Source organism: Xenopus tropicalis, chromosome 3, assembly GCF_000004195.4.
Source record: "Xenopus tropicalis strain Nigerian chromosome 3, UCB_Xtro_10.0, whole genome shotgun sequence".
In the NCBI taxonomy this organism is placed as follows: Eukaryota; Metazoa; Chordata; class Amphibia; order Anura; family Pipidae; genus Xenopus; species Xenopus tropicalis.
The window spans coordinates 149435243-149449512 of NC_030679.2; the positions used below are offsets into that span (position 1 = coordinate 149435243).

The 14270-nt window shown below is 42.4% G+C and overlaps 1 protein-coding gene across 1 annotated transcript; it reads right to left on the bottom strand.

The window, feature by feature from the left end:
• Positions 1-8955: 8955 nt before the first annotated feature.
• On the bottom strand, positions 8956-9894 carry LOC108646263 (olfactory receptor 6C4-like). Its single transcript, XM_018092733.2, has one exon. The coding sequence runs from the start codon at positions 9892-9894 to the stop codon at positions 8956-8958; it is 939 nt and encodes a 312-aa protein (XP_017948222.2).
• Between the last annotated feature and the right edge of the window lie 4376 nt (positions 9895-14270).

The window sequence follows — 14270 nt, forward strand, 5'->3', positions numbered from 1 at the left end:
CCCCTTATTGGGGCAGAACAGCCCTATTGGGTTTATTTCATGGTTAAATGATTCCCTTTTCTCTGTAATAATAAAACAGTACCTGTACTTGATCCCAACTAAGATATAATTACCCCTTATTGGGGCAGAACAGCCCTATTGGGTTTATTTCATGGTTAAATGATTCCCTTTTCTCTGTAATAATAAAACAGTACCTGTACTTGATCCCAACTAAGATATAATTACCCCTTATTGGGGGCAGAACAGCCCTATTGGGTTTATTTCATGGTTAAATGATTCCCTTTTCTCTGTAATAATAAAACAGTACCTGTACTTGATCCCAACTAAGATATAATTACCCCTTATTGGGGCAGAACAGCCCTATTGGGTTTATTTAATGGTTAAATGATTCCCTTTTCTCTGTAATAATAAAACAGTACCTGTACTTGATCCCAACTAAGATATAATTACCCCTTATTGGGGCAGAACAGCCCTATTGGGTTTATTTAATGGTTAAATGATTCCCTTTTCTCTGTAATAATAAAACAGTACCTGTACTTGATCCCAACTAAGATATAATTACCCCTTATTGGGGCAGAACAGCCCTATTGGGTTTATTTCATGGTTAAATGATTCCCTTTTCTCTGTAACATTCATTTGATGTTTGGTGCAGGAAACAAATTTACACGGGGGCAACAAAGACACTGAATTTTAGGAAGGCAAATTTTAGCTCCTTAAGGGCAGCGCTTCAGGGCATAGATTGGGGCATTATGTTTTCTGATAAAAATACAGAGCAGAAATGGTTGTCATTTAAAATGATATTAAATCATTACTGTTCTCAATTCATTCCATTAATAAGAAAAAGTAGAAGTGTTAAGAATCACCCTATGTGGCTTAACTCTGAGGTAAAGAAGTTAATAGGGAAAAAAAGGAAAGCTTTTAAGAAATATAAGTCAGAGGGGACAGTAGCTGCGTTTAATGAATATAAACACTATAACAAGTGTTGTAAAACAGCAATCCGGAAGGCAAAGATAGAAAATGAGGAGCGCATCGCGGCCGAGGCCAAGACTAACCCCAAAAAGTTTTTTAAGTATATTAATAGTAAAAAGATGCAGGTTGAGGGTGTGGCCCCATTGAGTTATAATAACAATATGGTTACAGCGGATACAGAAAAGGCAGATGTGCTTAACCAGTTCTTTTCTTCTGTGTATACAGTAGAGGAGCCAGTGGGCCAAGTCCCACCCAATAGCTTCACTGTTGCCTCAGCTCCAACTACACAGTGGTTGGCACAGGATATGGTGCTTAAAGGGTTACACACGATAAATGTAAACAAGGCACCTGGGCCAGATGGAATACACCCTCGGGTACTGAGAGAGCTAGGGGCAGAATTGCAGTGGCCCTTGTTTCTGATATTCTCAGACTCTCTTTCATCCGGTATGGTACCTAGTGATTGGAAGAAGGCGAATGTCACTCCCATATTTAAAAAGGGAATAAGATCTCAGCCTGGCAATTATAGGCCTGTAAGTTTGACATCCGTGGTGGGCAAGTTATTTGAAGGCTTGTTAAGGGATCACATTCAAAATTATGTAGTGGAGAATGGCATTATGAGCAGTAATCAGCATGGCTTTATGAAGGACAGGTCATGTCAGACCAATTTAATTGCTTTTTATGATGAGGTAAGTAAGAAGCTGGACAGTGGGGATGCAGTAGATATAATCTATTTGGATTTTGCCAAAGCATTTGATACCGTTCCCCACAAACGACTGCTTTCTAAGCTAAGGTCTATTGGTCTTAGTGAAGTCGTTTGCACATGGATAGAAAACTGGCTACAGGATCGGGTACAGAGGGTGGTTGTTAATGGCACATTCTCTACTTGGAGTAAGGTTCTCAGTGGGGTCCCTCAGGGTTCTGTACTGGGTCCACTTTTGTTTAATTTGTTCATAAATGACTTAGGGGAGGGTATTATGAGTAATGTATCAGTGTTTGCAGATGACACAAAACTCTGCAGACCAGTCAATTCTATCCAGGATGTGACATCCCTGCAGCAGGATCTTGACCAACTGGCAATCTGGGCAGCTAAGTGGCAGATGAGATTTAATGTGGATAAATGTAAGGTCATGCACCTGGGATGTAAAAATATGCAAGCCCCGTATAACCTTAATGGGACTGCACTAGGCAAATCCATAATGGAGAAGGATCTTGGAGTCCTTGTAGATAATAAACTTGGCTGTAGCAAGCAATGCCAGGCAGCAGCTGCAAGGGCAAACAAGGTTCTGAGCTGTATTAAAAGGGGTATAGATTCACGGGAGGAGGGGGTTATTCTTCCCCTTTACAGAGCACTGGTAAGGCCCCATCTAGAATATGCTGTTCAGTTTTGGTCTCCAGTGCTCAAACGGGACATTATTGAGCTAGAGAGGGTCCAGAGAAGGGCAACTAAGCTGGTAAAGGGTATGGAAAGTCTCGGTTATGAAGAAAGACTGGCCAAGTTGGGTCTGTTTACACTGGAGAAGAGGCGCTTAAGAGGTGACATGATAACTATGTATAAATATATAAGGGGATCATATAATAACCTCTCTAATGTTTTATTTACCAGTAGGTCCTTCCAACGGACACGAGGGCACCCACTCCGTTTAGAAGAAGGGAGGTTCCATTTAAATATTCGGAAAGGATTTTTTACAGTGAGAGCTGTGAAGTTGTGGAATTCCCTCCCCGAATCAGTCGTACTGGCTGATACATTATATAGCTTTAAGAAGGGGCTGGATGGATTCTTAGCAAGTGAGGGAATACAGGGTTATGGGAGATAGCTCTTAGTACAAGTTGATACAGGGACTGGTCCGATTGCCATCTTGGAGTCAGGAAGGAATTTTTTCCCCTCTGAGGCAAATTAGAGAGGCTTCAGATGGGGTTTTTTGCCTTCCTCTGGATCAACTTGTAGTTAGGCAGGTTAGGTATAGGCATTATGGTTGAACTTGATGGACGTATGTCTTTTTTCAACCCAACTTACTATGTTACTATGTATGTTACTATGTAATAATAAAACAGTACCTGTACTTGATCCCAACTAAGATATAATTACCCCTTATTGGGGCAGAACAGCCCTATTGGGTTTATTTAATGGTTAAATGATTCCCTTTTCTCTGTAATAATAAAACAGTACCTGTACTTGATCCCAACTAAGATATAATTACCCCTTATTGGGGGCAGAACAGCCCTATTGGGTTTAATTACTGTTTAAATAATTTTATTAGCAGACTTAAGGTAGGGGATCCGAATTACGGAAAAAACCCAGGTCCCAAGCATTCTGGATAAAGGGTCCCATACCTGTAGTTCTTAATAATAAGGATACTGTGTTGTGATAAGGGCAGTCAGTAATTAGTGGTCAAAACTTTGTTTCTGTGGGCAAAGGCACTGGTACAAGTTAGCACCTATTTAGTAAATCAGGCCCATAATGTCTAAATACCCCCAGAACACTTTGAAGAGCTTTGTGATATTCACTTTAAATGGTGCTGAAATACCTCACTACTGCTATCATTTATTCCATCTTTCCATACATCATTCCATAAGTCTGGAACATAGAGATATTTACAGTTTTATACACTGTTCCTTTTTAAGGTTTCTACTTGGTTCTAAGCCCTTTATTCTCCCTTTTACCTTGTAATCACATTACTACTGGTTTCTCCACTTTCACATACTCCATTTCTCCTGTCATCTTCAACTCTCCTTTCTGTCAACTTTTCCCAAAAATCTCTTCTCTCCAGTCCACCCTTTTCCACCCTTTTCTTCTCATCGACCCTAATTCTCCCTTCTATTCCCTTCCTTTCAACTTTAACTTTTTTATTCACTTCCCTGCTCATGTCTTCTTTCCCCTGTCCTTTCTTTCTGTTCTATAATTCCCTTCTTTATTACTTTCTTTTCTCTATTCTCTCTTCTCTCTTCATTTCTGTCCCTCACTGATTCTACTTTATTATTGTAACTGGGATTCTCTTCTTGTTCTTGTATACAACCCTCTATATAACCACCCTAATACCCAAGTACCCCCAGACGTAACCTTCACTCTACACATGACCTCCTTCTCTCCTCCTCACTCATTCCCTCTTCTCAATCTCTCACCCAGGGCTTCTCACTCTCACACCCATCCTCTGGAACGCTCTTCCCTATCCCATTAGGCACTGCCAGGCTCTCCAAGCTTTTAAACAGTCTCTTAAAACTCACCCTTTCACTCAAGCCTATAACCTAAACCCCCCAAACACTCACTAACCACTGGTTTTCACCTCTCACTCTGCACTTACTGTCACTTTACTCACCAAAATGAACTCTAACACCATGCTAGTTACCCTGACCTTATGTCTCACCCCTCCCTTTTAGAATGTAAGCTCTTGTGAGCAGGGCCCTCCCCCTAGTGTCTCTGATCCTCATCCAAATGTAACTGTAACCTATATTTGTGAATTGTTTATATGTACATGTTAACTGTTCTGTCTTTTGTACCCCTCTATTCTGTAAATTGATGGCGCTATATAAATAATAATAATAATACATTCTTAAATGTCTTTATTAACTTAAAATTCTACTTATTCTATCATTGTTCCATATAATGTTTTCCTACACCAGTGATCCCCAACCAGTGGCTCGCGGGCAACATGTTGCTCACCACTCCCCTTGATGTTGCTCCCAATGGCCTCAATGTCGGAGCCTCCTGCAGGCTGGCAGTTCACATGGGGCTACCAAATAGCCAATCACAGCCCTTATTTGGCACCCCCAAAGAACTTTTTTCATGCTTGTGTTGCTCACCAACACTTTTTACATCCGAGTGTGGCTAACAAGTAAAAAAGGTTGGGGATCCCTGTCCTACAGTATGTCATGTGATTTTTTTAGTGATGACTTTATTTTGACTTCTGTAACAGACCATCAAGCCATTCAAACTAACCATTCAAACTCTTCCAGTCATTTGTTAGCGTATAGTTATAGTTGTAGATGCTGTGCCATGTAGATGAAAAAAATATAGTATTTGCTTGTGTATTTATTTCAGTGAAAAACAATTTGAAGACCATCCCTCCGTTGACCTTGAAGAGCTTCTGTTTATTTGGCGATGTGTACAGACAATGAGACTGAAGTCACTGAGATCATACTGCTGGGTTTCCATGGTCTAAATAATTCCAAAACTCCACTTTTCATTCTATTCCTGTTAATCTACAGTGTGATATTATATGGAAACTCTATAATCATCTTCCTGGTGACATTCAATGAACATCTCCAGATCCCCATGTTCTTCTTTCTGAAGCATTTAGGGTTAGCAGACGTTCTGCTCACAACTAACATTGTCCCCATGATGTTACATGTCATAGTAAATGATGAACTGGTTATAACTCTCATCGGCTGTATTTGCCAGCTTTATTTGTTTGGCATTTCTGGATTTGTGCAATGTTTTCTGCTTGCAGTAATGTCCTATGATAGATATCTCGCCGTCTGTTACCCACTGCATTATATTTCAATAATGAGCCCCAATGTCTGTCTCCAGCTGGTTGTAGGGTGTTGGCTATTAGTGTTTATTTTTATAACAACCGGACTTATTTTGGTGTGTCAATTACATTTCTGTGGCTTTAACCAAATTGACCACTTTTTCTGCGATTTTGGCCCAGTTGTTGCTCTTTCTACTTCAGACACAACTGTTGTAACAACGTATGACTTTATAAGTTCAATTCCTTATATTTCTGTCCCATTAATTTTCATTATCGGAACCTATGTGCATATCTTCATAACCATCCTGAAGATGAATTCCAAGACTGGAAGACAGAAGACGTTCTCCACCTGCAGCTCCCACCTAACTGTTGTGTGCACCTACTATGGGACCCAGATGATAGTTTATTTGGGTCCAACTGGAGACAACTACGCTAACATGAAAAAGTTCCTATCTCTTTTGTACGTCGTTATTATTCCATTCATGAATCCCATCATCTACAGTCTGAGCAACAAGGAGATCAGAGAAACTCTAAAGAAATATATAAGGCTGATGTAAGATGTATCATGTGTGTATTTTAAAAAATAACTGAGAGAGAAAAGAAATGCCACAACCTCACCTATCAGGGGAATCATTTTATAGAATCAGAAACAGCTAATTTCCAGTATAATCATGTATATCAGTAAGTTTATTCTAAGAGGGGTTTGGAACTCATAGCATCAGTCTACTGTAGTAATAATTGTTCTCTATGGTACAGAATAAAAATATTGTTGTATAATTTATTGTATAATTATTCCTGGTTAAATGATGGTTAAATGATTCCCTTTTCTCTGTAATAATAAAACAATACCTGTACTTGATCCCAACTAAGATATAATTACCCCTTATTGGGGGCAGAACAGCCCTATTGGGTTTATTTAATGGTTAAATGATTCCCTTTTCTCTGTAATAATAAAACAGTGCCTGTACTTGATCCCAACTAAGATATAAGTACCCCTTATTGGGGGCAGAACAGCCCTATTGGGTTTATTTAATGGTTAAATGATTCCCTTTTCCCTGTAATAATAAAACAGTACCTGTACTTGATCCCAACTAAGATATAATTACCCCTTATTGGGGCAGAACAGCCCTCTTGGGTTTATTTCATGGTTAAATGATTCCCTTTTCTCTGTAATAATAAAACAGTACCTGTACTTGATCCCTACTAAGATATAATTACCCCTTATTGGGGGCAGAACAGCCCTATTGGGTTTATTTAATGGTTAAATGATTCCCTTTTCTCTGTAATAATAAAACAGTACCTGTACTTGATCCCAACTAAGATATAATTACCCCTTATTGGGGCAGAACAGCCCTATTGGGTTTATTTCATGGTTAAATGATTCCCTTTTCTCTGTAATAACAAAACAGTACCTGTACTTGATCCCAACTAAGATATAATTACCCCTTATTGGGGGCAGAACAATCCTATTGTAAATCTTGGAAAAGTCGCAGCATCTTTTTGCGCTAAAAATTTAATTCAAGCTTAAAAAGAAAAATCAATGGTTAGTAAATGGGCCCCTTAGTGTAACCCTTTGTGGGCTAGTATTAGGCCAATATCCAGCTAGAAGGTACAGACCTTCGCTAAAGGAAAGAACTTGAGAGATGTTGCGTAACTACACCAATGGTAGTAGTGATGAAATTAGGCCACCAGACATTCTTTGCAATCATCAGGAACTTGATTTATTACCCAAGACAAAACATATGCAGGGTGAATACTCACAGCAATGCGGTAGAAGAGCACAATATTAGGTGCATCTGATATAAAGGCAGAGTTGTAGCATCACTGTGGAGACCAATGGGGCAAAGGAGACTGATGTCCCAAGGGATTCCACCTTAAATGGCCCAGATCCCTTCAGCCAACTTGAATCAGGGAGTTTAACTATTCCCTGTCACTACCATGGTCCCTTTACTTAGGCATCAGAGCCTTGGGAGAACAATTCCCACTAATTTCTCCTGGTTGGAGCACACAGCTGCTCTTGCTAAATAATCCAGAGCCATCTCACACTCCTAGAATGTGTTCTTACAAATATATAACCTGCACACTGACCCTTATTCATGGGGTCCCTGCTCCCCGACTTATCTATAGAGCTATGGCTTTCCTCTACGGCTCAAGACTTCTGGGCCTAGTTGTTCCAGGCTCCCTGGAACACAACCTTCTGGTGGGAAGAGGAAGGCCAAAAAGGAGGTGCCCACCTCAGGAAATGGTCATTGCATCTAGGGACCAATAACTTCACATATGTAAATAGGAAAGCAGCAACATGTACTTCTGCATAGAAACAGAAAAACTAGGAAGAGGTAGGGAATAAGGCCATAGCGATGGGTCCCTACATAAGCTTATTTAAATATCTGCTGTTTTAGTGACCTTTGTCATGAACTTACTATGTGTGAACTGCCCATTACAAAATCCATGAAGTTTCACAAAAAGAACTTTTGTTGTTGATTTCCTAGTCTACGTGCAGTCTTGGAGGTCCAAGCTTGAGTTCACAAACTCATGCAAGGCTTTATTATAATTGCTTGAGCCCAATTAATGGCCTCTTCGGGTAAAACTATTGTAGTTATGCCCATTCTCAGGACTACAAAGCTCTTCAGTGAGGGTCCCCTTTTCTTTGGAAAAAAATTCACTCCACAAGCTGCTGTCCTCCACCATTGAAAATCTTCTTTCTTCCTAGAATTTCCTTGAGTTTCTTGCCACTTACTAATTTGTCCTTAGATGGCTGCCTATGAACTGGCCAAAACTAACATGACAGTGCCCTTTGGAAGGCACAAATAAAGCTCACCTTACTTATCAAAGGTACAAAACTCAAAGAGATGTGAGTATGGGCAGATTTCTCTAATTCTACTATTCAAATGGGCAACATCTTGCTTGGCCTACCGTATCAACCTAACCTCCCTAACTCCTAATGAAAATCATCAGGAGGTAGTTTTACTCATTGTCTGGCCTATCACATGGCTTGCTTGGAGGCCTGTGTACAGGAAGGTCCAATGTCACATGTCTAGCAAGCTACCAAGATTTCAGACACCATTCCATTACCAGCAGAGATTTGGCTTATTTACAGATCTTCATTGTGGACCTCATACTTTAGTTGTTCTCTCTGCTACTTCTCCAACAACTCCTGACCTCCTCTCCCAAAAATTTTCTGGAGTTTGCTCTCTGGCCCACCCCACTCTCCAGGCACTTATGGTTGGTTATATCTCTAAGTCTTGCTCTGGTCCTACAAGGACTTTCTTTTATTTTTTATTCTCCTAGCATCTGGCTTGGAAAAGTAGTTGATCTTCAGCAGACCAAATAGAATAAATTTAACAAGAGAGATCAGTTGCTCAAAACCCAAATGGAGAACGGGTTCTTGTGGAGTTTAGTCTCACCAGCAGGTTTCCAGACTCAGTGTACTGGCAATTTCTCTCTCAACTCAGTAGTCTTATTCTCTTTATTAGAATCATGCAGCATGACCAAATAAAAAATACAATTATTGGTGTCAATGTTAAATATGAGGTTTCTGTGTCCTTAGATATTTCCTGATGGTCGTTCGTATATCTTGGTTTCTTAGACTGTATATGATGGGGTTGAACAATGGGGTCACCACAGTATACAACAGGGAAACACCCTTGTTAATAGCAGAGTCCCCTTTTGATGGAGCCACATACATAGCAAACAATGCTCCATAAAAAGCGCACACAACTGCAAGGTGGGAACTGCAGGTCGAAAAGGCTTTCTGCCTTCCAGTGTTAGTAGATATTCTTAGGATGGAAAGGATAATATAGACATAGGTTACACAGATGAAAACAAATGGGACCATGGTCAGAAGTGTAGACATGGCAAATACCTCTAGTTTCACAAATGATGTGTCTGAACAAGAGAGCTCCAAGAGAGGCCCAAGATCACAAAAGAAATGGTCAATCACATTGATCCCACAAAACCTCAATCTTTGCAAAAAATATATTGGAATGATTGTCAGGATAAAACTTAAGGACCATGATGAAATAACCAAGCTGGAGCAAAGTTTGGAATCCATAACAGTATGATAATGCAGAGGTTTGCAGATGGCCAAGTATCGGTCATAGGACATGGCTGAGAGCAGAAGGCACTCCGTGGTTGCTGATAGACCATAGAAAAAGAACTGGGTGAGGCACCCTGATAGAAACACCATGCCACCATCAGTCAGTGTGATTAATAACATGTTAGGCAGTATATTTGTAGTAACAAGCAAGTCAGAAAAAGAAAGGTGGGCAAGAAAGAAGAACATGGGGGATTGAAGATGATAATGTGTTGACACCAATATGATTATTAAGAGGTTGCTGGTTAAAGTCAACATATAAATGGCAAAAAACAAGAAGAAGAAAGGGATCTTGAAATCATGAAGGTTTCCGAATCCTCTGAGAAAGATTCCATTGTTACTGGTTGCATTCATATCATTATCCATATTTTATTCCAGGACAGTAAAGACAAATATTAGAAGATAATATCAATTTGGGAAAAATAAAACTCCAACTACATGTTCAAAACAATGAATTTCATTGGTTTTATATACAGTAAATGGGAAAAATACAAAGTGCAAGATACAGTACTCACCAGTCATCCCCACAAAACAGTAAGTTGAGATAAAAGTGGTCCAACACTTGAAGCTCTGGAGAAAGGAAGGAAATAAATGAAGAAGGTGGTAGATAGGTTCTCAACTTTGGTGGGAAATCATTATAATGGGCACCTTATCAATAGGTTAAACATCCCAAAGGGTATAAAGCCCTTAGGGTTTAAAATAAGCACAAAGAGAGGCCGACACTGAGTTCCAGATGTTTGTGTGCAGTGAGAGTTCCAACAATAGCTAAAGGTTCTCTCAATACTAAAATCAAATGTGTCTACATAGTGTAGGCTTTAGAAACTATGGTCCATTGTGTTGTCTACAAAATGCTTTTTCAAAGGTCACTTTCTTGACATAGAGATTCTGGAGCCGTTGAGGGGAAATATCTTCTCCAAGCTGCTTTACATCTTCCACAAGGTGATTCTTGTATTAATTACCAAAGGAACCTGTGAGAAATAAGATTAGAACTGAGCAAGTATGAGCTCTCTCACCCACCCATATCCCCAAGGTCATCATGCAAGTTATGGTCTTCTTCTAATAGACTTTGAAAGCCAGAATCAATGGGCCTTCAGCACTAACACTTGGAAAGTGTCTCCACCTTATTTTACACGCTCAGTAATATGCTCAGTAACCGAAATACGTTCAGGTCAAAGGTGATCAAGGTATTAAATTCACTGCAGATGTATTTCTAAATAATTCTGTAGAATTCACAACTTCCCCTTTCTTGCTATAGTTTATACAGGTGCAGTGGCCAGCTCCATGTTGTACCTCCCACCTTTCCCAGCTCCCAATGGTGGCCAATTAAAGGGCAACCGTTTGGAGTTTTGGCCTTGAAAACAAGCAAGTTGCAATTAAAACTCAGTCTCTTTGTAAAATGTGTAATAAAGAGGTTGAATTCTTCATAAATCAGATTATGGATGCACCAAACCCACTATTTTGGAGTGTAGGACTGGCCAGACCGGGGGTGAGTGAGTGTAGGACAGGCCAGACCGGGGGTGAGTGAGTGTAGGAGTGGCCAGACTGGGGGTGAGTGAGTGTAGGACAGCCCAGACCGGGGGTGAGTGAGTGTAGGACAGGCCAGACTGGGGGTGAGTGAGTGTAGGACAGGCCAGACCGGGGGTGAGTGTAGGACAGGCCAGACCGGGAGTGAGTGTAGGACTGGCCATACCAGGGGTGAGTGAGTGTAGGACAGGCCAGACCGGGGGTGAGTGTAGGACAGGCCAGACCGGGGGTGAGTGTAGGACAGGCCAGACCGGGGGTGAGTGTAGGACAGGCCAGACCAGGGGTGAGTGTAGGACTGGCCAGACCGGGGGTGAGTGAGTGTAGGACAGGCCAGACCGGGGGTGAGTGAGTGTAGGACAGGCCAGACCGGGGGTGAGTGAGTGTAGGACAGGCCAGACCGGGGGTGAGTGAGTGTAGGACAGGCCAGACCGGGGGTGAGTGAGTGTAGGACAGGCCAGACCGGGGGTGAGTGAGTGTAGGACAGGCCAGACCGGGGGTGAGTGAGTGTAGGACAGGCCAGACCGGGGGTGAGTGAGTGTAAGACAGGCCAGACCGGGGGTGAGTGAGTGTAGGAAAGGCCAGACCGAGGGTGAGTGTAGGACTGGCCAGACAGGGGGTGAGTGAGTGTAGGACAGGCCAGACCGGGGGTGAGTGAGTGTAGGACTGGCCAGACCGGGGGTGAGTGAGTGTAGGACAGGCCAGACCGGGGGTGAGTGAGTGTAGGACTGGCCAGACCGGGGGTGAGTGAGTGTAGGACTGGCCAGACCGGGGGTGAGTGAGTGTAGGACAGGCCAGACCGGGGGTGAGTGTAGGACAGACCAGACTGGGGGTGAGTGAGTGTAGGACTGGCCAGACCGGGGGTGAGTGAGTGTAGGACTGGCCAGACCGGGGGTGAGTGAGTGTAGGACTGGCCAGACCGGGGGTGAGTGAGTGTAGGACTGGCCAGACCGGGGGTGAGTGAGTGTAGGACAGGCCAGACCGGGGGTGAGTGTAGGACAGACCAGACTGGGGGTGAGTGAGTGTAGGACTGGCCAGACCGGGGGTGAGTGAGTGTAGGACTGGCCAGACCAGGGGTGAGTGAGTGTAGGACTGGCCAGACTGGGGGTGAGTGAGTGTAGGACTGGCCATACCAGGGGTGAGTGAGTGTAGGACAGGCCAGACCGGGGGTGAGTGAGTGTAGGCCAGACCGGGGGTGAGTGAGTGTAGGACAGACCGGGGGTGAGTGAGTGTAGGACAGACCGGGGGTGAGTGAGTGTAGGACAGACCGGGGGTGAGTGAGTGTAGGACAGGCCGGGGGTGAGTGTGACACAGTTGGGCAGCTTGAATATATTGCAATATATGGACAAACAATCCCTGTATAAAGGGGAGGGCATTGCTTGGTAGCTTAATGCACAGAATGGGTTAATGCCCTATATATACTGAGGAGTGTTTCTGTCTATATGAATATTATGCTCACAATCTCATTTCCCCCCTCCTCCCGCCGAATGGTTTAGTTAGTGGTGAGTACAACTTCCCATTTGTTGCTATAGTTTGAGTTCCTGTAATTGCAGATACAGCCAGTAATGGACATTACATGAGTCACTTACAAAGTCCAGGGACTTTTTCCACTTCCCCAATGCTTTGCACCCAGGGTGCTGGTCTGGCCGTGTGTGAGTGGGGAGGTGCATATCTAGCCAAGAACTCGGATTACATTGATAGTAGGAAGAATATTTCAGCCTTAGAAAAGGTCAGTAAATGCTTTGGGCACTGGGTGTTAAAGTTCCACGCACAAAGTGTTGGTGTTGTTCCTATGTAGCATGGGATGTATGGGAAGGAGCAAAAGGAAATGGTCAAAAGGACAAAATCGCATAACGCGGCTACTGATCGACTTTTTTGACGTGCACTACTTTTTTTTATTTGACCGCAACTTTTTTGATGTGACCGCAATGCATTTGACGCGACTGCAACTTTTTTGACACAACCACGACTTTTTTTTTTAAAGTGACCCTCACTTACAAATTGTTTTCTTGCCAAATTTTTGTGTCCGTTTCGCGCAATGTGGAATTTCACTGCGAATTAGTGATGAGCGAATCTGTCCCGTTTCGCCATAAAATACGCGAAACGGCCAGAAAATTCTTGAAACTGCGAAAAATTCTGGAAACGCATTTGTCGCACGTTTTTTTGTTGCCCGCGTCTATTTTTTGTTGCCCGCGCTTTTTTTGGACGCAACCGCGCCTTTTCTGACGCAACCGTGCCCTTTTTTGATGCGACCACGCCTAATTTGACGCACAGCAAAATGTGGAATTTCACTGCGAATTAGTGATGAGCGAATCTGTTTCGCTTCGCCATAAAATTTGCGAAACGGCTAGAAAATTCACAAAATGGCAAAAAATGTGCGAAACACATTTTTAGCAAAATTTTTTTTTGTTGCCCGCGTCTATTTTTTGTTGCCCGCACTTTTTTTGGATGCAACCGCGGCTTTTTGTGATGCAACTGTGCCCTTTTTTGACGCGGCCACGCCTAATTTGACGCACAGCAAAATGTGGAATTTCACTGCGAATTAGTGATGAGGGAATCTGTTTCGCTTCGCCATAAAATTTGTGAAACGGCTAGAAAATTCACAAAATGGTGAAAAATTTGCAAAGCACATTTGTCGCAAAAAATTTTTTTTGTTGTCCGCGTCTATTTTTTGTTGCCCGCGCTTTTTTTGGATGCAACCGCGCCTTTTTTTATGCAACCGTGCCCTTTTTTGATGCGGCCACGCCTAATTTGACGCACAGCGAAATGTGGAATTTCACTTCAAATTAGTGATGAATGAATCTGTCATTCATCACTAATTCACCATAAAATTCATGAAACGGCAAGAAAATGCACAAAACGGCGAAAAATTCACGAAGCGCATTTGTCGCACAATTTTTTTGTCACCAGCATGTTTTTTTGTGGCCTGCACTTTTTTGACGCGACCGCGCTTTTTTTACATGACTGCGCCCTTTTTTGACGCTACCACACCTAATTTGACGGCACTGCACCCAATTTGATGCACAGGCAAAAAAAAAAATCTGCGTGGCTAATTTTTCCATGGCAAATTTTCACGGAAGTTTCACAAAACAATTCGCCAATGGCGAAATGCGGAAATTCGCTGCAAATCTATGCCTGTCGAAAACATTCGCTCATCACTACTGCGAATCCATTCCTGGCTCATCACTACTTTCAAGGTATCTAAGTGGGCTCTCTAGCGC